Here is a 25,771-nt window from a genome sequence, read left to right on the forward strand (position 1 = left end):
TAATAAACTCTGTAGCAAAAAGTAAAAGCTTTCAAGACCTGATTTAGGGTTGGATAAAAATTTTTTTTTTTTTTAAAAAAAACCTTTTTCCATTCAGGAAACTGCTGTCTGTCTTAATTTATTTCAGACTTACAGCCCGCTCCAGGGCTCAGGGCAGGGATGGCAACTTGTCTGAATTGTGGAGAATATGGCATTTCCAGAGGAACAGGACTCTTCACGAACAAGGGGTATTCAAACTAACTTGGTGTTAACATAGAAATGCATCTACATCTCCACCTGCAGATACACAGACAACAGATTCAATTTCCAGAAAGTTGAAACACCAATCTGTTTGGGGATTTGTTCATGGGGATTCCCTCCCCGCAACATTATTATTATTATTATTATTATTATTATTATTATTATTATTATTATTATCCATGGTAATTTCTAAATGGATTCTGATGGGATATTTGGTGTGATACTTTTATAACTGGAAAGATTCCCTTTACCCCATACAGGTGAATTTATAGCCTGTTTAATGAGGAGCCATTCTTCTTTCTCACTTAAGCATCTTCTAGTTTAGAACCATGTGCCGGGCCCGGCGCGGTGGCGCAAGTGGTTAAGGTCCTCGCCTAGCACGCCCGGGATCCCATATGGGCGCCGGTTCTAATCCCGGCAGCCCCGCTTCCCTTCCAGCTCCCTGCCTGTGGCCCGGGAAAGCAGTCGAGGACGGCCCAAGGCTTTGGGACCCTGCACCTGCGTGGGAGACCCGGAAGAGGCTCCTGGCTTCGGATCGGCATAGTATCGGCTCGTTGCGCTCACTTGGGGAGTGAATCATCGGATGGAAGATCTTCCTCTCTGTCTCTCCTCTCTGTATATCTGCCTTTCCAATGAGAAAATAATAAAAATAAATCTTTAAAAAAAAAAAAAAAAAAAAAAAAGAACCATGTGCCTTTTTTTCTGAAAGAAAGACTCTAACTGGAGAATGGGCTCTGAATCAGAGGGCAGATACTGTATCATAAAGAAATAGAGGCTAGGGGATGGTATTATTTTGGGGCAGGTGAGGTCATTGCCAAGACACTGGTATCCTACATGAGTTCTGGTTCATGTCCCGGTTGCTCCCTGCTAATGGTCTGGGAAAGCACTGGAGGACGGCCAAAGTCCTTGGGCCCCAGGCACCCACCTGGGAGACCCAGAAAGGGCTCTAGCCCAGGATGTTGCAGCCACTTAAAGAATGAACCAGTGGATGGAAGACCTTTCCCTCTGTCTCTGTAACTCTGCCTTTCACATGAATGAAATAAAGAAAAAGTGGACAATCTTGAAAAAGAAAGAAACAGAGGCTGAAAATCAGACACGTACTCTCACGATCAGAAAGCAAATGTTTGTCCTCCCATATTATAAAATACTTTCTTTTCAGATGCTAATCTCACCTGCATGATCATCCACCTTATCGCCTTTTAAAAGCCTTGATACCATCTCATGTGAGGACATAACATCCAAATGCCTATAAAGCATCATTACAGCTGGACCATTATGCCTCTACAATTACTGTGCACATTTCACGCTGCCTTAATGGCGGCCAGTTAAAGTAGCATCCCCTTTGGATGTTAGAGAGACTGTAAGCATTTCCATAGTCAGATCTCCCCTTTTCTGGAACTCTTCATGTGTTCTCTGGGAGGAAAACAAAGACACTTAAAGGCTGAAAGCATTTCCTACATTTTTACTGAAGCATTTCTTGAAGAGATCAAAATAGCATGGGGCCTGCACTGTGGCCCAGCACGGTGTTGCCATCCCATTAGGTGGGTGGTTTGAATCCTGGCTGCCCCAGCTCCCAGCTGATGATCTAGGAAAGCAGTAGACAATGGGCTCCTTGGGTTCCTGTACTCACATGGGAGATCCGGAAGTGGCTCCAGGCCTGTGGCTTTTGGACTGGCTGAGTTCTAGCCTGTGGGGCCCTTTGGGGATTGAATCAGAGGGTTGAAGACCTCTCTCTGTCTCCTCTCCCTATAAATGCCTTTCAAATAAACAAAACTTTAAAAAAAAATTAAGGAAAAATATCCTCTGCTTGGTGGAGAAGGAAAAAAAAAAAAGATCCAGAAAGGTCTTGGGGTGTCTGCATGGGAACAAAGGTGACTCGGACCAACCTCCCTGCTGCCTACAACTGTTCTGCATGGTGGGTGGGGATATGTCAACTGAAAAGAGACACTCCTTCATGCAGAGGAAAGCGAGAGATACACGGAATCTGTGGTCCTCACAAATCAGATCATGCAAGATTCTCTCCCCCCACCCCCTCTGTATTGTGGAGTCATGTGGATTGAGAGTGAGCAAGATACCAAAGCCAGGATGTGAGTCAAGTGGAAGGCAGAGGTGCTGTGTCTGTCTTTCTCCAACTCGTGCTGCAAGGGTCCCACTTCCAGCTGTCTCTATGCCAGGAGCCAGTGCAGCAGAGTCACATGACGATCTGGGACCCTGGACACCTGCCACCGAGCCACAGATACACAGAAGGGGGCTGTGGGGGTGGCTCAGCTGCCTTGTGCCTCCCTCCAAAGGGTTTGGCAGAGATGTCCCCCAGAGTTCTTGCAGTGTGGATGGCCTGTGACAGTCAATGTCAGTGGCTGTGTCCTTGAGGTCACTTGTGTCACTGAGTGGCCAAGAACACCTGCCATCAAATGGGGCATCTTTGACGCTGCAAGGGGAGCAGTGGTGCAGCACTTCCTCCACGCCACGCGACACCAGGTGTGTTCCCGACTGTATCTGGGATCTTCCAGGAGGCAGGTGTGCGGCAACTGTCATCACGTAACACAAAGCATGTGTGTGCAACACCGGCAGCTGACCTGCTCAGAATGCCCATGGCTTTCCCTTCGCCTGGGCAAAGGCATGCTCAAGAGGATGATGTACTTTCCCTAAAGGTCACTTGAACTGCATTTCACAATTCACTGAGATTGCCTCTTGTCTTCCAAGCAAATGCAGCCAGAGACCAAGGGAGGAAGGCGTGCTTAGGTTTCTGCAAGCATCACGCCAAAGCATTAGGGAAGCCATTTGATTTCATCAGGTGTAGGCTGGGACTGTGAACCTCACACTGGCCTCCCAAATACCTCCTGAAAACTTCAAATCCCTTAATGACCAGAGGGCCCACTGAAACAGCATAGAATACCCAATGGCAAGACATGGAGGAAGAGTCCTCCACAGACAGAACTGTGGCACAGAGCTGAAGAGTGTGTCACAGAGAGGCCCTAATGTGTGCTAGCCATTTACATTTCAAAATGAAGAAAGGCTCTTGAAGTTGTGCAAGAGGTATGTGCATTTGATGATCATCCATCGTTAGTTACGACCTAACCCTGCAGCTCCACGGTTGGCCTGGGGTGTAAGTGAAGGCTGTATCCCTCCTGTGCTGTGTTATCTTGAGCAGGTTATTATCCTCCTAGTGTCTCAGTTTTCTTATCTGTAAAGTGGGTTAAAACAACAGGTCTTAACTCATCTGTGGGCAGATAAGGAATTAGGCACTGCATAGACTAGAGCGAGGCCCCACATGCTGGTGCACAGGGAATGTTCAATGAATTTGTGCAATTAATTATCCTCCCTGGTTGGAGGAATTATTGGGGAGCCCACGATGTGTTAGGGACTGATAAAGAAAAGACCATGACTCCTGACCCTGGATGACAGTTGGCCACTCTCAGGTTCCAGGGAGAGATCCACTAGTGTGCACCTCTGCGGTGCCATTGGCTGGATGTGCGATTTTAGGTAAATTCCTCTCCATGTCTGCCTGCTGCACAGCACTCAACTGGAAATGGAGACGATTCAAGTGTGGGTTTCATGAGTAACTACACAATGTAATCTGTGCACAGCTCCTGGTGCAGGGTCCAGGATCTGCTGCTGCTGTGACTACTTCAGCTTGGGCAAATGGCCTCACTTCTTCATGGTTCTCGCCTGGAAAATGGAAGAACTGACACCTGGGTAGAGCCCAGGCACCCACTTAGGGAACATCATAAAATGTACAGGACTTTATGTAGGGGAAGGTATTGTGGCACAGTAAGTTAAGCTGATGCCCGCAGTGCTGGCATTCAATATTGTAATGCTGCTTAGTGTCCTAAGTGCTTGGCTTCCCATCCAGCTCAGTGCTAATGAACCTGAGAACACAACTGAAGTTGGCTTAAGTTAGAGTCAAGTGCAGACTCTATCACACCTCACACCTACAAGTGCTGTTCCTTGACCTTAGCCATGAAACAAAAGGGCATTTAGGAGTTGGGAGTGACCTCAGGCCATGATGGCACGGTGGCAGGAGCAGGCTTCAGCAGAAGGGGGAGGCGGTCTCCAGAAGGGGTAAGGATGTGATGGTCCAGTAAGAAGAGCCAAGGCTCTTGCCTAGGGAGGGGATGCGCGTTACCTGGGCCTTGGTGAGGATGTATGGGGCTCTGCCACACGAAGCAAAGCAGCCAGGTCTGCTGCCTGTCCCCAGGAGCTCATTTTGACCATTCTGCCATTTGGCAATGGCACCGTGTTTAAGAAACAGAGTGTAGCAGACAGGATCGGGGCATTCATTCCACTTCCCTTCCCCTGTGGCTGAAGAAAGGACGAAGCCAAGGCAAATGCTTTTTTTTTTTTCTCTCTCTCTCCCCATTCATCTCTCCCTCTGCCTGCCGCATCAAATTTCAACATGTTTGCCCTAAACTTGTCCTACAGAACTGTGTGAGGCCCTCACCTTGGAACATGTTGTACAATACAGCAGTGGGGACAAAAGTCACATCATGTCAGTCAATTGTGCAAGTAGAATTTCTGAGTAGTTGGTGAGAGAAGAGGATCGTATATATATATTTTTAAGCCCCGAGTATCAAAGAGAAATGGCAGGAAAGCAAACACCAGGAAGTGTTTATTGAATGCAATATCCTACACTTTCTTTGCTCCTTTGAGTAAGATAATAAAATTTTCTGTCTTTAAGCAACACAAAGGTTAGGTAACAAAGCCATGAGTGCCAAGAACAAATCAAAGTTGAATTTAATTCACTGTAAATAGAATTTCCTGCATTTTGTGAATCCAGGCCTCAAAACTGTGGTGGAACCTAAACAGTGGTTTGGTATTTTTTTTTTTTTTTTGTCGTTGTTGTTCTTTTTGTTTGTTCCCCATGCAACTAAACAAAATTATCTGTCATTAAGATCACAGTTAATTTTTGGTTTCTACGAAGCCAGCAAATTCATTCTGGGATCTGCAGACCATCTGAAAAACTTTTGTTCAAATGATTGGGATAGGCGCCTTTGAGAAAATGTTTCAGCATCAGACTATGGTTTTAGAGGCTTACACACACACAGACCTGATTCAGTTGAAAAGAACTATGGCTAGTTTGGAAATAAGACTTCTATGAATGCTGAAAAAACAGGTTCATTTTTCTTTTGTGCTCCTATTACAACACACATTCGTTAGCAACACTCCAGATACATGATGACAGATCGTCTTAAGACCTCCAATGTCTTAAATACCATTTTTGAAAGTTTCACACTGAGGGCAAGCCAAGTGCTGTATCTGAGCCTTGAGTGGAAGGACAGGCAGGATTTCAGTGTAGGGGGCAAGAGAGAAGAAGGTATTATCAAAAAAGGGAAGGGCATGCACAGGTCGTAGAGTAGATGCACCTGCCAGTCAGGATGGCTGGGCTGATGCTGAAACTGGACGGTGGACAGCGGGAGATCAGGCTGACCTACAATTAGGACTTCTGTCTTTTCATTTATTTATTTATTACATATGCTTAAGATGTACACATGATGTTTTGATATATAAATGAAACAAAATGATTACTACAGTCAAGGCAGTTAATAAGTCACCTTTCTTTTATTCTCGTTTAAAATTAATTATGGCTAATAGCATCCTATTGTATGATGGAAATATCTCAAGGGTAGATTTTTGGAGACTCTTGTTACCAATCAAGCCTGTGAAAAAGGCTGATTTTGAGATGGTTGAATGGGAGGATGGAGATGCAGCACTAAGAGGACATGTACGCTCAGGTCTGTAGCTCAGAAACAGGCTCATGATCTTCGCAGACTGCACAAAGAGAGGGCTGCACACTGCTGGGATGGCAGGCCTGGCTCAGCTGTAGCAGGGATGCTGAGAAAGTGGGTCCCTCCTAATCATCATTGAGGTTCCCCTTTGTACAGGTAGCTGCGACTCCAAAGGGTGAGTGACTTGCTAATTAGACAGTAGTAGTGTGGGGAGCCAGAAGGTGGTCTCTTAACTCCCAGTACGGTACTCTCTAATAGCAGTGTGAACACCCAGGCAAAACAAGAGCAGACCATCAAAGTTCAGAAACTTGAATGAAGGACCTGGGTAGACCCTGGACTTCCTGAGAAGTTTCACTGTTCAGCTACTACAGCCTAAGAGACATTCTCTGCAATGGTGTCTGGGTCCCAAGTCCGTGCTCCTCTTTGGGGAATGTTCTAACAAGTACACAAGCTTGGTGTGTCTCTGAGGGGATACCGCAATACCACCTGCTGTCACTGTACCAACCTAAGGAACTGTTTATTAAAAAAAAAAAACAACTTGAGAGGTAGATAATGAGTTCCTACTCACAGGTCACTCCCCTCAATTCCTGTAAGCCCAGAAAGGGCTGTGATATGGGAACTCAATCCAGACCTCAGGGGTGTCAAGAACTCAGGTCCCTGAGCCAGTACTGTACTCAAGTTGAAAAATCAGGAACCAAACCCAAGCACCCTGATGTGTCATGTGCCCATCTTAACTGCTAGCTTTGTCCATCTACTCCATTTCTTTCTTTTAAAACAGACTGATATATCCATTCAAAAGGGAGAGTGATCTCCCATCCACTGCTTTATTCCCCACATGGCCATTGTGGTGTAGACTGGGCCAGGTAGAAGCCAAAAGCCAGGAACTCCATGCTGGTCTTCCTTGTGAGTGGCAGGGGCTCAAGTATCTGAACCATCACCTGTTGCTTTCTAAGGTGCATTAGCAGGGAGCTGGATTAGAAGCAGAGCAGACAGGACGCAAACAGGGTGCTTCAATATAGGATGTTGGCATAACAGGTGGTGGCTTACCTGCTGTAGACCCAGCCCTCCCCTATTTCTTGAGCATGGTTATAAACTGCAATCCTATGTTCAAACTTTACCCCAGTATGGTATATGGGCATCTCAGCCAGCATCTCATTCGCTAGGAAAATGTTCTTTCCTAAGGTAGGATGTGTTGCTGACAACTTTGCTCCCCAAGAATCTAGAATCATACATCTTTGTCATCCATCGTAAGAGTAGATTATAAGGAGCCAAGCTATTCTGCAGACTGCTCAGAAAAACCACTCAACAAGTCTGTCCAAACTTGGATACACATTCCCCAGCGGCAGGCAGGAAGGGAAGCTCTAACCACTGGCTCTTAAAATTCTTCCTTACATAAACTGTCCCACCTAGTTGCTGCTTTAGAATCAGTGGAAAACCTCAGCCATTCATAAAACCCCTGGTTTTTAAAAAATTTGATCTTCATTGGATATCAACCTTTCAGTGCTTGATGCTGAGAAACTGTCAGCATTTTCATTATGAAAATTTTCATAATCTATTTCCACTGATTTCTCCCTATGAGAAAAAAAAATGGAAGCCTGTGGTTACCGGGACTGCCTGTGGTCCAGAACGACAACATGGGTCTTTGAGTTATCCTCCTGACACCTAGAATAAAGTGACTTTGGACAGTGGTGCTGGAAGTGCGTGGGCAGCATTTCATTGCTTATCTTGCCGACATACAAAATTAGAGCACAAAAACTTAGTCTGTGTATATCCTGAACTTTAGTAAAATTTTGTATTTTTAATTATAAATGATTGCTTAATATGGGGAAGCTTAGACTAGTGGAGAAAACACGTGCCTTCTTTTTATTGCGTTGAGGCATTTTTCTAACTTTGAACAACCTACCTCCACCTCACCAGCTCATCTCATTTGTAACTTGCATGAACATCCCATCTGGCCTGCTTCCATGCTTGAACGGAGCTGGGTGACCCTATGTCCAAAATGGGCACAGGTGCAGGTGGCTGAGATTCTTTCTGTGACATGGAGAACTTCCACTGTAGAACTTGCAGTCAGCTGTAGAAGTGGTTAGGTCTAGTAGTGGTTGCGGTAGGAAGCTAATGCAGAATTTTGGAAATATGGGTCTTGCAAGAAGAACGAAGGAAAATGAATGGCTAACAAACCCTGGAAGCATCCAAGTGGAAAGACAGAGATGCTAGGGAGATTCAGTGTACTCACAAATCAAAAGTAAGTTAACTCTGTACTTCCTCCTTCAGGATTTATACATGTGATTTACAAATGACACAAAAAGAATAATGATGACATTCTTGGATATTTATCACCTGTAAAACAGGAAATAAAAGGACTCATCCATTCGGCTTCACAGGCACTAAAATATGACCACATTATAATAATTGATCTTTGCTTTCTTGTGATTAAATTCTGGAAAGTAAAGATGGTGGAATAAATTTATATTTTAGGTGCAGTAGATACCTGGCATATAGCAGGTCCCTGATAAATTTGTTGAATTGAACAGAGATTAAAAAAATGATATGTATGAAAAGTCTGAACGGGAAAGTGCAGGTGAATCAATTATAAATGCTGGGAGCCAAACAAGAATATACTATTTACTTATGTAAAGAAAGCACTCATTCCTTCCAAGCCTCCATTTCCATATCTGTAAATTGGAGCGTTACTAGTATTTGGGTACACAGTCTTTCTACTTTTTACTTCTTGAACATTATGGTCAGTGGTGTCCTATGCTTTGATTATGAAAGAATGTTATTGCAAGAATTAAAAGTAAAAAAAAAAAAAAAAAGGGAGGAGAAGGGTTGAGGGAGGAGGGAATGGTTATTTTCTTAGAACTCAGGCCACCTCGCTGATTTCAAGTCCTAGAGCAAGGGACAAGGGTAAGACAACACCTGGCTTGTGGTTGCCTGCAGACGGGGTACCTGAATGAGCAAACATCCTTGGTGTATTGATGCACAGCAAATGGGGGAGCAACTTTGCTGACCTGGCCAACCAAAGCGCAATTTAGAAATCTCTGCTCTGTGGCTCAACTGCCCGAGTTTTAACTTTGACACTAAGAGAGCTGCTTTTCTGAACTGGAGGAGACTAAACCTACTTGCAGGGCCAGAAGAAACAGCGGGTGGATCCAGAGAAAAACCTGCAGCATTTTCTAATATGATTTATTAGACATGGCTAGAATTTGCTAGAAACCTACCAGGGGCAAATCATCTGGGAAGGAATTAATGAACCAAACAAAACACTTGATAATGCAATTAGAATATGAGGCAGTGAGGGGGTTTTCAGTGAGAAAGACGAGGGGAGAGAGGGAGAGAGGGAGAGAGAGGGAGAGAGGGAGAGAGAGAGAGAGAGAGAGAGGAAGAGAATGAATTATACATAATACACAGTTCTGGTAATGTCCTTCTTGATGCTGGTTGGACCAAGCACATAACAAATTTTTTGAAAGAGTAAATTTATCCGAGGGTGAGAGCAGACAGCAGGGGTGACATTTAGAGCGCCTAGCTGAGTGTGTGAGCAGCTGGGTGGAAAGGCACTTCCAGTTTTGCTTCAGCAAAATGCCATGCAGGTCTGAGAGAAGAGATTGCTGGCAGCAACAACCCGGGCCTCCCTCCCGCGGCCTGGTGGAGAGCAGCCAGCTGTGGGGCCACGCGGGAGATTTCTTGGTTGCTGTAGGCAACGGTGAGTCTCCCCATTGCCCCACCCCCATTTTTGTGCAGGTCTAGATTCTTCCTGTCTTTTCTTAGTCACCTTTGAAGCCAACAGCGTGAAGCTCTTGGAATGACCCATCTCATCAGGCTTGACAATGGAGCTGTGGGTCACAAGGTGGTGCCATCCAGTGCACAGTAGAACCATCCAGCACTGTCTAGCAGCGTCTACCTACTTGGCTAAGTGTTTTCATTAGTGTAGACACGAGAGTGTGTGTCCAATTTAGGCAGCCAAGTGCTATCTGAATAGGAAATGACACATGAGACAGAAGCATGGAAAAATGTTATTCATTCTCCCACAGCTCCTCCTGCCTTGGTCCTCCGCCTGGTTGACACCTATCGCTCCACATTCTTAATGCTCAGGAAATGCAGCCTGGCTCCAGCACTGTGACCCTGCTCTGCTCTGGTGTCCCCAGCACTCAGTGTGAGCCACCCTCGGTGCACGTTGATCTGCAGGGCAACCTGTAGGTGTCGTTCTTTCTCTCTGGGTGGTAAGTGCTCAGGGGACAATGGCTCTGCTGGTTGTGCAGCCATGGTGGTGTCACCAGGCACACCACAGCACTTGGTCAACCTCCCGACAACCACATGAGTGCGTTTGAGTTTTTTCTCTAAATGCAGTCGCTGTTTCTACCCCCGCATGTGATTGGCAAGAAGCTGCTCTAAAAGCCCTGCTCTCTGCTGTTCCCTTAAAAGCAGTGGCAAGCACCAGCAGTGGCCAAGGATCCCCACATAAGCTGGCCTTTCTGAACCCATTTCCATCACTGCACCTGTTCCCAGGGCGGGGGAGGGACACACCCTTGACCCATAACTTTTAACCTGTTTCTGCCCCCAACCTCTTCCATATACCCTGGCTTCCTCCTCCCTTCCCTAGTGCCCTGAGGTTGTTTTTGGTGATAAACACACACGGGTGCTTGGAGCTAAGGCATGAGATGAACTTCCAGGGACAGTACGCACAAGGACACTCTGAACAGTGTCATGGCAAATGGAATGCAAACACCTGCTTCAATTGGTGTGATAGATGTTGACATTGATGTATATGAACTCTCCACACAGTTCACATACAAAAAAAGTATGCCTAGATTTCAAAACATCTGCTTGCTCCAAAATCAAGGTATTTTTAAATTCCATCTGCCATGAGTTTTTTCTGCAGTGCCTAAGAGGGAGAGCCTGTAGTTGGATGCTTTAGAGCAAGACCAAGTGTCAGAGAGGCTGAGACCTTAACACAGCCATTCAGTGGTACAGCCTAGACTCCGACTCCTCCCTTATTGAGTGAGATCCAGGGGACGGCCAAGAGTGCTGAGGGCAGGTAGCTGCTGTGAGGCCCTCGCCCAGCTCACGGCCTGGAGAGCGCAGTAGGCACTCAGAGTCACAAGCTGGTAAAGCCAGACTGCAACAACCTGTGCGTGGAATCCCCCTTCTGCTTTAACAAAACCCACAGGGCATCCTTACAGGAGCCAGGCATCACACTGAGGCTTCATTCAGCTCCTGAGACTGCAGAATTACCCTCCTTTTGCAGAGGAGAAAATCGAGCAGTTTCCTGTTTGGTTCATACCATGGTGTTTCTGAGGGTAGAGCCATATGCCTTTGGAGGTCGCCACTCCCACAGCAATTACATGCCCAAGATGAAAACACTGAATTTCTGAATTCTGCTGATTGTAGACCACATGGCAGGGGCAGGGATGTTCCTTCTCATGGCAGAACCCAATAGAAGGCAAACTGCCTGAAGAAACCTGCTCATGGTCAGGTCTGCCTTGGGTCTCCCAGGCCAGTGCTGATTCCATCTTTGTCACCAACCATCTGTGCGATCCCAGATAGGTTAGCCAATGTCTTTAACCCTCTGATGTCCCATCTGAAAAGTGCCAAGGTGAACAGTGCCTCTCCTTGAGGCTGGTTTTGTGGCACAACAGGTTGAGCCACCACCTGTGATGCCAGCCTCCCATATGGTCACTGACTAAGTCGTGGCTGCTCTACCACCCACCCGCTCCTTGTTAGTACATCTGAGAAAGCAGCAGACAATGCCTGGGAGACGCAGATGGATTTTTAGACTCCAGGCTTTGGGCCGGCTCAGCCCTTTGACATCGTGGCCGTTCTGGGAGGATCTCTCTCTTCCTCCTCTCTGTCTTTCTTCTGCTCTATGTAGCTCTGTCTTTCAAATAAATAAAATGACTCTTTTGAGTAACTCTACCTTAAGAGTTGTGGGAAGATGATAAGATTCTGTGTATAACTCATGGATAGAAAGCTGCACCTGCCCAAAAACCCTCACGAATGATCATCGTTGTTCTTACAGAAATAACAAACGCAACCATTGACCTCTCCGTTGAGGGGTTTCTCTGTTAACTTCAGGATGTAAAATCCGCTATGTCTTAATGGACCATGGTTGGACACGGGGTAGGGCTGCTTCCGAAACTTCATGGACAATTGTATTAATGACTTGCTGGGGGCTCCCACCCTCCCTTCACTCCTAGGGGAGCAGCTACTTCCTCTCATATCCATTCATAGATGGACTTGAATGAAGAGTTCGTGTTAATAGAATTGGGGAGGAAGAAATTACACAGACATATTGTTCTATGCATTTAGAAAATACTGGAAGGTTTTTCAGATACCTCCATTACTCCCAAACTTAGATTTAGGAATTTGTCACAGAGAGAAATTTTAAAAAGAGAAAAATGGCGAGCAAAGGATATCCCTCTTGGTGGGGAATTACTCCAGATGGGAACACATAAATGTACATGGTTGAGCATAAAATGGGAATATCTGGTATGTAAGGTATACAGCATGAACATTACAAGCTATTTGTGGCAGACAAGCAGTCAGGAGATAAGAAAGAACCAACCCCAGATGAGAAATACATGTGTGATTCTCAGGGGGGAATATCTGGTTCTCTTTCTCCTAATGCCAATAGAAGCGCTGCTGGGAAGGACCGGTCACTTCTCTCTGGTTTTGAATCTTCTCAAAGAGAAAACAAGTGCTCAGTAAGAGAAAGTGGTTCATGTTCAGTGAGCCACTCGCAATGGGGTAGGCCCACTGACACTTTTGGGCAAGGGGAGAGGGGTAATTATTTGTCCAGAGTAGCAAAATAAAATTATTGTTCTCCCAGGTGTCTGAGAAATGAACTTTGCTTTCATTGGATTAATGTGGTGAATAGTACTTGTACTGTTGGCTTCATGTGCTGTTTCTCTCCTAAGAAACAAATCTTTTGTTAAAGACTTCTTTAGCTAGAGATATGAAAACTTAGGCAATGGTCTTTAACTGTAGCTGTACAGATGGTTTTTCTCTGCTATTACATCAAATGCTACAGTTTGAAAGAATTCATTGACAAGACAACTTCACAGGATTTTATGGAATGCCTTGTATTAAGGGGAAAAAAAAAGGCAAAGCAAGATTTTTGCTTTGTGATGATCTTTATAACCAGCTGACTCCATCTGCCCCTGTTCTTGCTATTTCTGATTTACTTTCCCTGAGAACATGGGGTGGAAAAGACATAATAAATTTCTTTCTGGGTGCCGCCTAATATTTCTCCTTTGGGAAATGTTTGAAATATTTACAAAGTTCCAAGGAAGTTTTATTTCTAAGAAAATACTTATTCAAAAAGTTCTAAGGTGTCTTGTGTCATGATAAAGAATGCACCACAAGTAGCTGTACCCCTGCCGTGCACTTCGAAAGGCACAGTGCTGATATTTCACCCTGGCAACCTGAAGAGCAAATGCACCAAGACCAGCCAAGACATCAGCAGCAAGGAGGCACTGTGCCTGTACTCTGTCCACCTGCTCTGCCAGACACCAGAATGATTGTCCAAAGGCAGGATGATCTAACAGCCATCCTATGTGCCATATTAGAATAGGAGAATCTCTGAACAATGGGACTGAACGGAAGGTCAAGAAACAGTGTCAACTGCGCAAGAAAATGAGCATTTCCCTTTGCTGGGATTGCCTCTAAGTGATATTGAGATATCCACATACATAAAAAAATGAAGCTGGACGCCACCATTGTACTCTTTGAAAGAAAAAAAAAAACTGTGAAGGAAAAACAACATATAGAATTTGGATCTAGGCACAGTAGCCTAGTGGCTAAAGTCCTTGTACTGCATGTGCCGGGATCCCATATGGACACCAGTTTGTATCCTGGCTGCTCCACTTCCCATCCAGCTCCCTGCTTGTGGCCTGGTGAAGCAGTCAAGGATGGCCCAAAGCCTTGGGACCCTGCACCTATGTGGGAGACCCAGAAGAAACTCCTGGCTTCAGATCAGCTCAGCTTTGGCTGTTGCAGCTACTTAGGGAATGAACCAATAGATAGAAGAGCTTTCTCTCTGTTTCTCCTTCTCTCTGTAAATCTGACTTTCCAATAAATCTTTAAAAAAATATATAGAACTTGCAGAAGAAAATATAGGAGATATCTTCCTGTCTGTAGAGAATACATTTTTTTTAAAGATTTATTTTTGTTATTTTTTTATTGGAAAGGTGGATATACAGAGAGGAGAGACAGAGAGGAAGATCTTCCGTCCGATGATTCACTCCCCAAGTGAGCGCAACGGCCAATGCTATGCCGATCCGGAGCCAGGAGCCTCTTCCGGGTCTCCCACGTGGATGCAGGGTCCCAAAGCTTTGGGCCGTCCTCGACTGCTTTCCCGGGCCGCAGGCAGGGAGCTGGATGGGAAGCGGGGCTGCCAGGATTAGAACCGGCGCCCATATGGGATCCCGGGCGTGCAAGGCGAGGACCTTAACCACTGCGCCACTGCGCCAGGCCCGAGAATACATTTCTTAACAGACAAAAGAGACAAACCACGAGAGAAGAGAGATTCTACTATAACAGAGTAAGAGATTCGGTCCATTGAAAGTTCATGAAGAAACTGCGAGGACATCAACTGGGAGACACTGAAACATTTATACATCATGGCTTCACATCCTGGTGTGCTTTCAATATTCTTCAAGAGAAGAAGATGAAAAGTCCAAGCATTTCACACACACACACACACACACACACACACACACACACAAGCCCCAAACAAAAATGACCCAATGTCCACAAGTAAAATTAAAAATACTCAATTTCATTAATAAGCAAGGGCAAAGCAAACTCAGGCCACCGTGTGATGCCTCTTCCTATTTGCAATACAGGAAACATTAAGACCTGGGACAATACCAAGTGTTGGCAGGGATACAGAGCAGAAAGAACGCCTCCGCCTGGAAAGCGGAAGACAAGTTGACACTAGCGAAACTGGGGAGGAGTGAGCTCTCAGCGGCCTCCCTCCCTGCCACGCTGCTTCACTCACCCATCAACTTCCGCACGGTGACCCAGCTGTCCCTGGAGCAGTGGTTCTCAAAGGGCAGTCCCTGGACCCACAGCAGCAACATTCAAGAATGGAGCACAGCACTCGGGGCTTGAAGGAACACCCTTCCCCGCCTCAACCCACAAGTCAGGTGATTCTGATGCGAGTTCAGGTTTGAGGACCCTCGTCCCAAAGGCATTAGCATAGTTTGAGAGGGGTTGTAAGAATGCAAGAGTGAGATTCCATTCGCCAACGAACGTGTCTCCTCAGCAGGCTGAACGTCAAACAGGCAGGAAGGGAAAAGAAAGTGAGGGAATAGCTTTGTATGGACTGTGAGCGAGATGGACCATCAGACACTGGGGGCAAGGAGGGGTCATTGCACAGAGAACCTCCTTTGGAACAAGCTGGCGACAACCAGGAGGAGTTGTAACCATGCCCCTGTGACACACTCCCACCTACTTCTAGACCTCTGAAAGGTCAAGTGGCCGCTGCTGTTCTGTGGATGGACACGGTTGGACCGTAACCTGAAAGCGCCCTAGAAGTGGAACCTGTCAGCTATGCCCTGTCACTTCTGACTCTCATCTTTGGAAGGAGGTCTCTGCCCCAGTTTATTTCCCCCAGGAGTCTGCAAATTAGGATTCATTTGGGTAACAAGGTTCTGTCCAAAAATATGTTCCCTTCTGGCAGGGGAATTCTGTATGTCATCATTCACATTATTGGAAATTGCTTTAATTAGATTACTTTCCTATTTACTCCCGGGAAGGCAGTGTTTGCAGGAGAAGGACAATGTGTGGTGGAGAAAGAAAGGGGTAACTCTGGAGCCTTGGGGTGATTTGGAGAGGACAATGTGAAATACACACACACACATACGTGTGACACTTACACACACAACTTTAATAACCTTCAATTGTAAGCTAGATAGTACCGAACAACTTGAAAAAAAAAGTTACCAAGCAAAATAAAATAGCTCTTTGGTATTAACCAACAGAAAATTAAGTTGTCAATCTGCGTAGGTGTGTCAATCTGCGTAGGTGTGTCTGGGATACAACCTCTTTGCTGCCTGTTCATTCAACTCAATGCATTCAATAACGTTAAGAAAATCAGAGGCTCCCAAATAGCAAATTCACCCTAAGTGACCCTGCTGGGCCTGTGAGATGCAGACTGCTGAGCCCCACTTGCTGAGAGACCCCTCCAGGAGGAGAGAGAGGGAGAGAGAGAGAGAAAGAGAGAGAGACTCAGATGTTCACACCAGTTGAGGCTGGCTGGGCAAGGCTCAGGCACTTCGCCTGTCCCCCCTCCTATGTCTCCCACACGGGTAGCATGTACCCAAGTACTTGGACCAGTATCTTCTGCCCCCCAGTTGGTATCAGCAGCAAACGGAATGCAAAGTGCAGCGAGTCATTGGGGCCTGAACCAGGATCTCCGGGCAGGCACTCCAAGCAATGACTTAATCCCTTGCACCCCAAACACTCATCTCAAGTGCCTGCATTTCTGACAAGTTCCAGCCACATACTTTGAGAACAAAAGGCTTAGAAGAAACTCCTGGAGGCTCTGCAGAGAGAGAAGCCATCCCTGCTCTTGTCAAGCCTAGCGCACAGCACAACTGAACCTTTTGTTTTTTTTTTTCCACTCTGCATGATCTCAGCTTTTGCATGCCACAAGCTTGTGAGCAAAATCTGATGCATTTGAAAACCACGTGATGCTGGTGGTGGGCGACCATTAGACAGAAACAGGCACCCCTTTCCCCAAGATCACCAATGGACACGTGAGTCAGTGTGTCCTTGGTGAAGGAGGAGATAAGCAGGTCAGTCTAGGTAGGATGTGTCGATCCCGGACGTGCCTCAGGACAGCCTGGCCTGCCTGTATCTCACCAATCCTGTGACACCTGAGACTGGCATTCACCAGTGACGGGGACTGGGAGGGGGTGAGTTGGTGGGGCTGTGCCTTTCCCCAGTTGCTGACCGTGCCCTTGGTACCTATCCCTACCCCCTCTTAACCATGATCTCTAGCTGCATTATTGATGGACACAGAAAACTCATTTATTAAAACTGCATGCTTTCATTGTTCCATGTTCCCTTGCAATGCCGTGGCTGGTGGGTGACAGCAATGCAGAGAGAGAGAGCGAGAAAGAGAGAGAGAGAGAGAGAGTCATCTCTCCTGTGACCTTGTACCACCTGCCTCAGGGCATATGCAGCTGGGTCCAGGGAGGTCATCAGCGTCTGGGGACACAGACTCATTTGTCATTGCTACAAAGCGGCCCAGACCGAAGCAGGACTCGGTGGATGCATTTTTATTCAGAAGTTAACCTGATAAGTGTATTGTGAGTGGCGGGACCCAGGGCACCTCCTTCAGGCGGGTGATGCCTGTTCTGTTGGTGGGTGGAGGGTGCAGGTCAAAGGTGTGTTGGTTAGCAGGTGTGTGAGTGGGAGAGGTGTGAAGTGCTCGGGACACAGAGACATCAGCCTGTGGCTTCTGGGCTTTCTGAGGTCGGGGGTGGGGGGTCACTGGGGAAAGGGCCATCGGAGCTGAGTCACCAAAGGCAATCAAAACCCGGCCTGTTCCCATGTCTTGGGAGGCAAGGAGCAAGGTGGGGTTCTGGGACTGGGAAGGGGCTCTGCAGAACCAGAGCAGGCGAAATGAGGTGGGAAGTTTACTGGAGAGGCAAGAGAATGCTGTGGCCGCTTGGCGGTATTGTACGGGATGCTGGCAATTGTAGGCAGTGGCTTAACTCACTAAGTCACAGGGCAGGCATGATGAACAAATTAAAAAAAAAACAAACAAAATAAAAACTTCCTTTGTCAGCCACAGGCAGGCTCTATTCCCATCCTCCAGCTTCACAGAAAGGGTCCCAGGCTGCTCAAGGGCTTCACTGTCTCCTTCCTGCTCTCCCTACAGCAAAAGGCCTCTTAGAGCAAAGCCTTTGGGATTGATAGGTCATGGAGGCAAATTCACTCCTCCTCGCAGGAAGACTCTGCCAGGGTCAACACGGCCGCGTGGAAGTCAAGTTGATGTTCATCCAATTAACGGCCATGGATTCTGCCCGTTACTTAATCATCCCAGGCCATGGCGGATTGTCCGTAGACTCTCGGCTGCTTGGCTCTGCTGCAGTAAACTCAGCTAATTGCGTAGTGCGTGCAGCTCATTAAATATGAAAATAGGATTGTGTACAGTCAAGTTGCCAGACTGCGCCATAAACCTGTGGATTCTAATTAGTATTTGCCGTGCAACTCTTTGTGTTTTTCTAGCCAGTTGGCTAACAGATTGATGTCGAAAGGGTCACAAACTTATCCCTGCAGTCCTCCAACAGTTCTTGGGCGAGACACAGCGCTCGGCCCACGTTTTTGCTCTCCAAAACCAGCCAGTCGATGCGGCCTCAGAGACCCAAACTCCTGTATTCCTTGTGATTATGCAGAGGCCAAAGGACTTGTGTCACATCAGCCATTCAGGTTGCCAGGAAGTTAATGAAACTCTGTGCTGGTCTCAAGTTCGTTTCCCTTGACACTTGACAATGTTCTCCCGACACAAGGGATCAGAGGCCCACACACATCCTCATTAGGAGGACAGAAGCGGCACAGGGAGTTCTGAGAGACCCTGGGGGTCTTGAGTGTTACAGAGGAAAGCGCTTTGAAAAACAAACACACCAAGATTTCCCTGGCATGCTGGGCACCCTTCGTTGACACCACTGAAAAGAACTCACGGACTTGGGAATTGTAGTGCTCTTTAAGTTCCGCACGGGTCAGTGTCGTCACTTCCGAAATGTGACCATCATGCTCCTCTCTTCCCGCCATCGCATGCACCTGCCGGCAGAATGCGCGGTCCATGCTTAGCACGGAGACTGCTTCAGCAGTGTGACTGTGATGTTCTGAGCTGTCCCTGTCATCCTGAACAGGCCGGAGGGAAGCGTAGGAGCCTCAGTTTCCGGACAAAAGCCTGAGGTTCCACCAGAATCACTTCCCTGTAGCCTGATCCAACGGGCAGAGGCCCTCACTCTGCAGAGAGCAGCCGCTATTGCTTGCTGTGCTAACTGCCTCCAACTACAGACCGTGCCCGGCCCTGCCCCGTGTCCTGAGAGGTCACAGGCGGGTTGGAGCTGGGTCTGCAGTGCAGTCAATAGGGACCAAGCCCAGGGCCACACACCTCCCTGATCCTCTAGGGCTTCGTCCTCACCCACCCTGGTCCCCTAGTGACCACCCTTAGCTGGAGGCTCCTTTGTCTCTTACCCCCAGAACACAACAACCCTGGTGTTCAACTAATGTATCCAAGTAGAAGGCTGTGCCCTTTTGGTAACCTTAAGTCAGCCTCCTGGGTTACCCACCTTGCGGTCAAAGCACAATGCAGCTGCCAACCAATACTGTCATCGTTTATTTATTTATTTTCTCCCTGATGGGCACAGGTCCTGTCCCGATGCAACAGCACGTTTTGTCAGAAACAGCACAAAGAACCACTGTCCTTCACTTGACCTGGTAACTCGCCCCTCCCGGGAGGGTCAGCGGGAGACCTGTCTTGTCCTTGCTTGGGTAGTGTGCCAATGGTCCCCAAGAGCATCGCTGCATCCTCTGACGCCTGGTGCACCTGCACTGTTTGCAAGGCCCTTTCACAGCGAGGCAACTTCATGAGTTGCCGATGTTTTTCTAATGTGATTAAAGGTACAATGAGGTATGTGAGCGACCTGAGGCAAAGCCATTGTTTTGCATCATTAGGCTCGCAGCAGCCCCCCAAAAGAAACCGCAGGCTGCTCACCAGCGGCCCTAATGAAGAGCATCTCTTTGAATTATCTCTGGATGAGGAAAGGATCAAGTGTGAAGCCTGCAATATTTGATCCTCTTTGTGCCGTCCTTACCAGGGCTTGCTGAAGCCAGACACGCCGGACCCGTTGCAACCGTCATTTACGGAAAGGAACCCTTCATTTCTCTGCTCTAACAAAGCTTTGCATAATCAGGGCGAGAATGCAATTATTACTTCTTGCATGTGTTTCGTGAATTCCTTTACGCTACGGTTCAGGACACCCAAAGCATAGAAGAGAGAAGGGGAGATACTTTTTTCCCCCTCAGTTGGCACGAGGGCGATGGGTACGAAAACTAGTTTGAGTTTCCTGAAAATAAATCTGTGTGGCTTCCGAAATTGCTGATGAAGTTTACTCCAGATGGGAGTCAGTTATCAGCAATTTACTACATAAGGCTTCGGCCAGAAATATTTGCACGTAAATCCACCTAGTGAAAAACACACAGACAGAATCCAGGCTCCCTCGTGAGGGGGCAGTCGTGGGAGGGAGAGGAGGGCCCACGGATGACAGACACTGTGTTCTACTGTCCCCGGGGTGGTGGAGTTCTATTGAGTTCTATTGAGGAGGTGCCAGTGTGACAAATGCAGCCACCCCCATGACTGCCCCGGTGTCAAAAAACAAATGAAAGCACCCAAAGTGAGTTTTCCCCAAGTCGCCTTTAGCCCACACCGTGTTTCGCTGTTGCACAGGCGGAGGAGTAAGACGGAGCACAAACACCTTGACCAGTGAAGGTGGCCCGCCAGCTGGTCTCCCTGTGGACACACAGGGTGACCTGGCAAACCCAGGATGCCAGCACGCTGCACGGTCCCACTCGAGGGACCCAGGCTGGACGGCCCAGTGGCAGCGGCACTTTTGTCCCAGCCTCCATACTGCTCCAGGCTGCTCTGAAGAGAACACGTGCACGCGGGTGAAGACGCCACTTGACATGTGTGTGTCTCGTATCCAAGTGCCGGGGTTCAAGTCCCAGCTCTGCTTCCCATCCACCCTCCTGCCACTGTGTACCCTGCGAGAGAGTAGGTGATGGCTCGGACCTGTGGGTCCCTTCCTTTCTCCTGGGAGACCAGGCACGCGCTCCTGACTCCATGCTTCAGGAATCCTAACTAGCTTCAGCCAGTCCTGACCATTTGGGTAGTAAACCAACAGATGGGGCTCTCTCTCTCTCTCTCTTTCTCTTAGATCTCTCTAACAAAATATTTTGTATTTAAAAAAGGAAAAATAAAAAGAAAGGAGACAGATTCATCAGAGTCCTGACTCCGACATTGCAGTGGTCAGATTTTTAAGACTTATGATTTTGTAAAACACGTGCCTTTGGCACACAGGGGGACGCAGGCGTCAACATTTTTGTTTTGACTTTCCCATGCTTGATATCGGGTTTTGTCCACAGAGGCAGCGGACTCACTGTTAACAGCTCTGCCTCGCAGGCTCGCGTTGATGGTTCGCGCCCTCTGGTGGCTCACGCAAAAAGTACATCCAACAGCCAACCACATTCTGCACTTTGAAATCTGGCTTTTTCAAAAATAGATATTCACCTGCCACTTATTGTTTTTCAATCAGGAAACACAGATCTTTTGTTTTCTACGCTTATTTTATCAACAAAACACCAACCTTCTTGTTGGGATTGTGCCTTTGATGACTGAAGAAACATTTAAAGGAGTTAGAAGGAAATAAGAGGTTATCAACGGCAGTATCTAAATCGCCAAAGAAAACACTCAATGCTGGTGTCAGATAAGTTATCTGGGTTGTGTAGTAAATAGCCCCTTTCATCTCAACTGCAATTGTGCGTTGTTCACGGAGATGTAGAAACACAAGAAACACCTGCTGTGGATGACAGCACCCAGCATCCAGTCCCTGGCTCCTGCCGTCTGTCACTTCTCCACAGAGACGGGTACAGAATCGGCTGGTGTGCAGCCCAAGCACGCACCACACGGCCGGTCCCCACAAGTTGCTAAAAGCACCAAGCCCAAGCCGGCAGAGGGCTTGCACTTCTACTAGCTAGGAGTGCCTTTTAACTCTTTACACTCACAGGGGACATCAACCCCGCAGGCATTAATCACCACTCGCATCTCCCCCAACGCTCCTTCAACGCGTGCTTGACCACTTGCTGACCCCTCCAGGCCCGCCCTGGGCAGACAGGTCAGTTTGTCAAGGAGTTCCGTGACATGACTGCTTCAAACACTGTTACACGAGCGAGCACCGAGTGCCACTGGCCAGGGATCCAACAGAAAAGTCAGGCAGGCAGCCTCAGAACCCAAGATACACACGCAAAACCTCCCCCACCTCCCCAAATCCCTCCCCTAGAAACGGGACGCGGGCAGGTGCGTGCCTCCCCTGTCTGACGACGTAAAACACCACGCATTACCTGACAAACTTCATAGAGTAATTTGTACTGTTCCTCTTGCTTCTGTAGGCTGCACAGGCTGCATCCCATGTTTCGAGCAACGGCCAAGCAAGGCTCCAGGATTCTCCAGCAGCCGGGAAAAGCAGCCCCGTCACCGGGCAGCGATGCAAGGCGCCCTTGGAGAGCTCATGGGCGACGCTCTCCCCGGCTGCAAAACAACTCTCTCTCTCTCTCTCTCTCTCCCTTCCCCACTTCCCTTCCTTCCCGGGCAGCATGCAGACGCAGGCACACACACGCGCACACGCGCACACCCCGCTCCCTCCTCCGAGGGATTCTGGCAGCTGGATTGTGGTCCAATGCGCACGCTATATATACTGCTGCTCATGCATATTAATCAGCCCTCATTGACTATTCATAACAGACAATGATACAGGAGCTCTAATTGCCCACTATGACAGTTGAAATTTCTCTAATTAACAAGCAAGTGCTCCAGTGGTAGGGGATAATAAAAGACAGTCACAATTTTTGCAAGCCATTTTCTGGCACTTATAAATAAACAGGGCTGCATTTTCAGCCAGGTCTCTCCGGATAATTTCTAATGCATTTCAGCTAAGTTGAGATTCATTTTTAAATATATCATAAAATGTCTGATGATATGAAATATATTTAATGCTGTAGATAATGATGGCACATAAACGGATTTTATGGACAGGACATGTTTTGAATAATGCTGTTATAATATATAGCACTTCATACAAAGTTGCATATTGGAGTGGTACCCCACATAGGAAAGCAATAGGCAAAAAAAAATTTAAATTGCACAACAGAGCCTTGATTAGGCAAAGGAGTGGGCGGTTGTAAGGAATGAGGCTGCCTTCCAGGTGAGCCTGCAGATCACCTCCACAAAAACTCATCTTCTGATTCCCAAAGCAGAATACTTCTCAAAGGACTGCCTGGCTAACTGCAAGGAAGTGAAGTGGACAGGTTTGAACCATGTACACGCGCACGCGCACACACACACACACACACACACACACACACACACACAGGTGTTGCAGATCTGCACCTGGCTTGTGCTACATCGTGGGAGGGCAGGGAGCCGTGACATGACCCACGGGCAGCGGGAGGGCAGGGAGCCGTGACATGACCCACGGGCAGCGAGCAACCAAGTGCCCTGCTTGCAGTCTCCATCACCCCAACCCACCCGCCCTTCCCCCCCCCCCCAAAGACACGGGCCTGCTCTGTAGCAAGCCTTGGTGCTTGTGAAGGGTCGCCCTGTCACCCTCAAAACATGTGAGGGCCCCCCTTTTTCTTCCCACCCAAATGGGCGATGTTGAAAGTTCTCACATCACCTCCGGAAGCCTTCCTACCTCCTTCAGTCCATACATGTTTAACTGTCTGGGGAAAGACTCCCACGTCCCCCTGGCAGGAAGTGTCATGGGGCTCGGAGAAGAAGGCTCCCTTTCTCTCAGTGCTGAGACACACCTGAGTGAACCAGCCCCAATAAAATCCGGCCTGGGTTTGTGGCCAGCACATGCCCATTTCTCAGCCCCAGGAGATGGGCATGGGCGTGTGTGTGTGTGTGGTGGTGGTGGCGGCGGCGGCAGGGGGCAGCTAATAGCCTGAATTTGCTGAGATGGGAGAGTAGGGGAGTTGCAGCACTCCATTGGCGAGGAGGCCACTGCTGACTGCGGGGACACTAGGAAGACCCAGTCATTAGCAGCCCACGCCCACGCCCCACTGCCCGCCCTCATCAGCAGCCCTCACCACGAGGGCACCTGCATCCCTGCTGCCTTCTCTGCTTCTTTCCTGTTTACCTGTAGCAGCCACCATGCTGGTCTCTAGGAGGCATCCTTTGAGCACTCCACTGGATCCTACAGCAGTGCCCTCGATGGATGCCTCATGCAGTCCTTGCTCATGGATCCCCAACACTGGGCAGCTCACCTCCCAGCTGGTCCTGCTGGCCGCCACACCATGCCTTCTCCTTTGCTCCAAGGCCCCTCTCCTTTCCCTCCTCCAACTCCATCCAAGGCAGCCTTGCTGAGAGAAGCCCATGCAAGTTTTCTGGGTGAACTTCCTTCCTGACCCACCTAACCCATATGTCCTGGAGGAGGGCTGCTCCTTCCCATAGCTCTGCACAGAAGTTGTGGCCCTGTGCCTGGGCCCTCCCTGGGCTAGTGTCCTTGTCCCAGCACCTGGGCAGGGACTCTAAATCTGCAGCTGTGGCTGCCTGCGCCCTCGGCAGGTGGTGAGCAGACATTCCTGAGTGGGATGTCCGTCGGGTACGGTACAGGCTGGCAAGCACCATCCGGGAAGGACGGAGTGCCAGGCCACGAATGCCCTCCCCGCACAGATGGCTGCGCCTGTGTGCTGTGCACCTTTCGCTTGTATGCCCGCAGATCCACACAGAAACGAGCCCACATGTGGCTCCTTTCGCTCTTTGAGAATTTCAAATCTCAGGAACAAACTCAGAGAGGCATTTTCAAAAGTTCATGGTAAATGGTTTTCAGAATGCCACGGTGCCACAGGCAGAAAGGCTGGAGCATGCAGCATGTTATTACTTTAAAACTTTGTAATGGACATACAAGTTTTACATATTATTTATGAGGTACTATTTCTCTCTATAGAAATAGATGCGTTTGCAATTGGACACTATAGGACGTCCAGTGGGATGGACAGAGCTGACCTGGGCAGGATAGACAGCAGCTTAGGGTCACGCCCTGGGAATCACACCTGTCAGTGACAAGACTCCTTTGTCCCTACCTGGGACCTGACGTGGGCGGTGCCATGTAGCCTGTTCCCTTTCGAGCCCCATCAGAGCCCACGCTGAGCAGCGGCCAGCTCTCTTCCTGAGGTCCATAGAAACCTGTCTCCCACCTCTCCCGTCTTGGCCCACTCTGTCCTGGAACATGGCCCACACGTACCTGCGCTGTCCTCACCCTCCCAAAAAACTCGATCTCTTCAAAAGCTTTTTCTGTGTTGTAGTTTTCAAGTAAGTGGCAGGAGTCTGGGAAGGAAACATTAGGTCCAAACATACCCCACAATAGATCTATCTCTTCCAATATTTAATAATGTCTTATGGTAACAATATTCAAAATCTTCCATATATCTATAAATATGGAGATATATCAATAACTACAGGCACCCCCCCTTTGCAGCAGAACCCCAAAGTTTCTCACTCTTTGTAACTACAAGTTAGTGCCTTCTCATCCTTGTTTTAGGGATCCCTTGATTTCAAGTTTTGGTTTTTTTGCAGCAAAATAATTAATTTTTGGATTTCATTTTCCATGAACAATTCTCTACAGCCCTTTTACTACTGCCTGTTACCTTTCACATCAGTAGCTCTTCAGTTTCCTGGGCTTACGGATCCTATATATTCTCGAAACAGTGGTTACTGAGAACATCAACGGGCTGTTATTTATACGGCCTACATCTGTGAATATTGACCACTTACCTACCAGGTTAGAAATGATTCCAAATTTTAAAAATATGATTTCAAGAATTCCTTTTACGATAGCATCGGCCAATCCGGTAGTATTCACACCAGCAGCATGTGTATGGAATTGCTATTTTTTCTAAAACAATGCTTTGACAAGGACCTCATTTGACAGCTTCCCAAAGCTCTTTAAGGTCTAGTGGAATTAAAGGCAGCAGAATGTTTAATAGCTGCTTCTGCATACATTCAATGACGG

At 47.8% G+C, this 25,771-nt stretch overlaps 1 protein-coding gene across 3 annotated transcripts in view; it reads right to left on the minus strand.

Moving 5' to 3' along the window:
- Window positions 1-25,771, minus strand: part of PDZRN3 (PDZ domain containing ring finger 3) — a 227,451-nt gene that overhangs the window by 29,246 nt on the left and 172,434 nt on the right. The window contains exon 1 of one of the 3 annotated variants that reach the window (XM_040995074.1): window positions 22,101-22,169. The exons of the other annotated variants lie outside the window; for them this stretch is intronic. Coding sequence (XP_040851008.1) covers window positions 22,101-22,169 — 69 coding nt within the window. Of the gene's footprint in view, window positions 1-22,100; window positions 22,170-25,771 lie in introns of those variants that run through there. 3 annotated transcript variants of the gene reach the window in all.

This window comes from Ochotona curzoniae, unplaced genomic scaffold (genome assembly GCF_017591425.1).
Source record: "Ochotona curzoniae isolate NIBS_2020 unplaced genomic scaffold, NIBS_Ocur_1.0 contig_908, whole genome shotgun sequence".
NCBI classification, from domain to species: Eukaryota; Metazoa; Chordata; class Mammalia; order Lagomorpha; family Ochotonidae; genus Ochotona; species Ochotona curzoniae.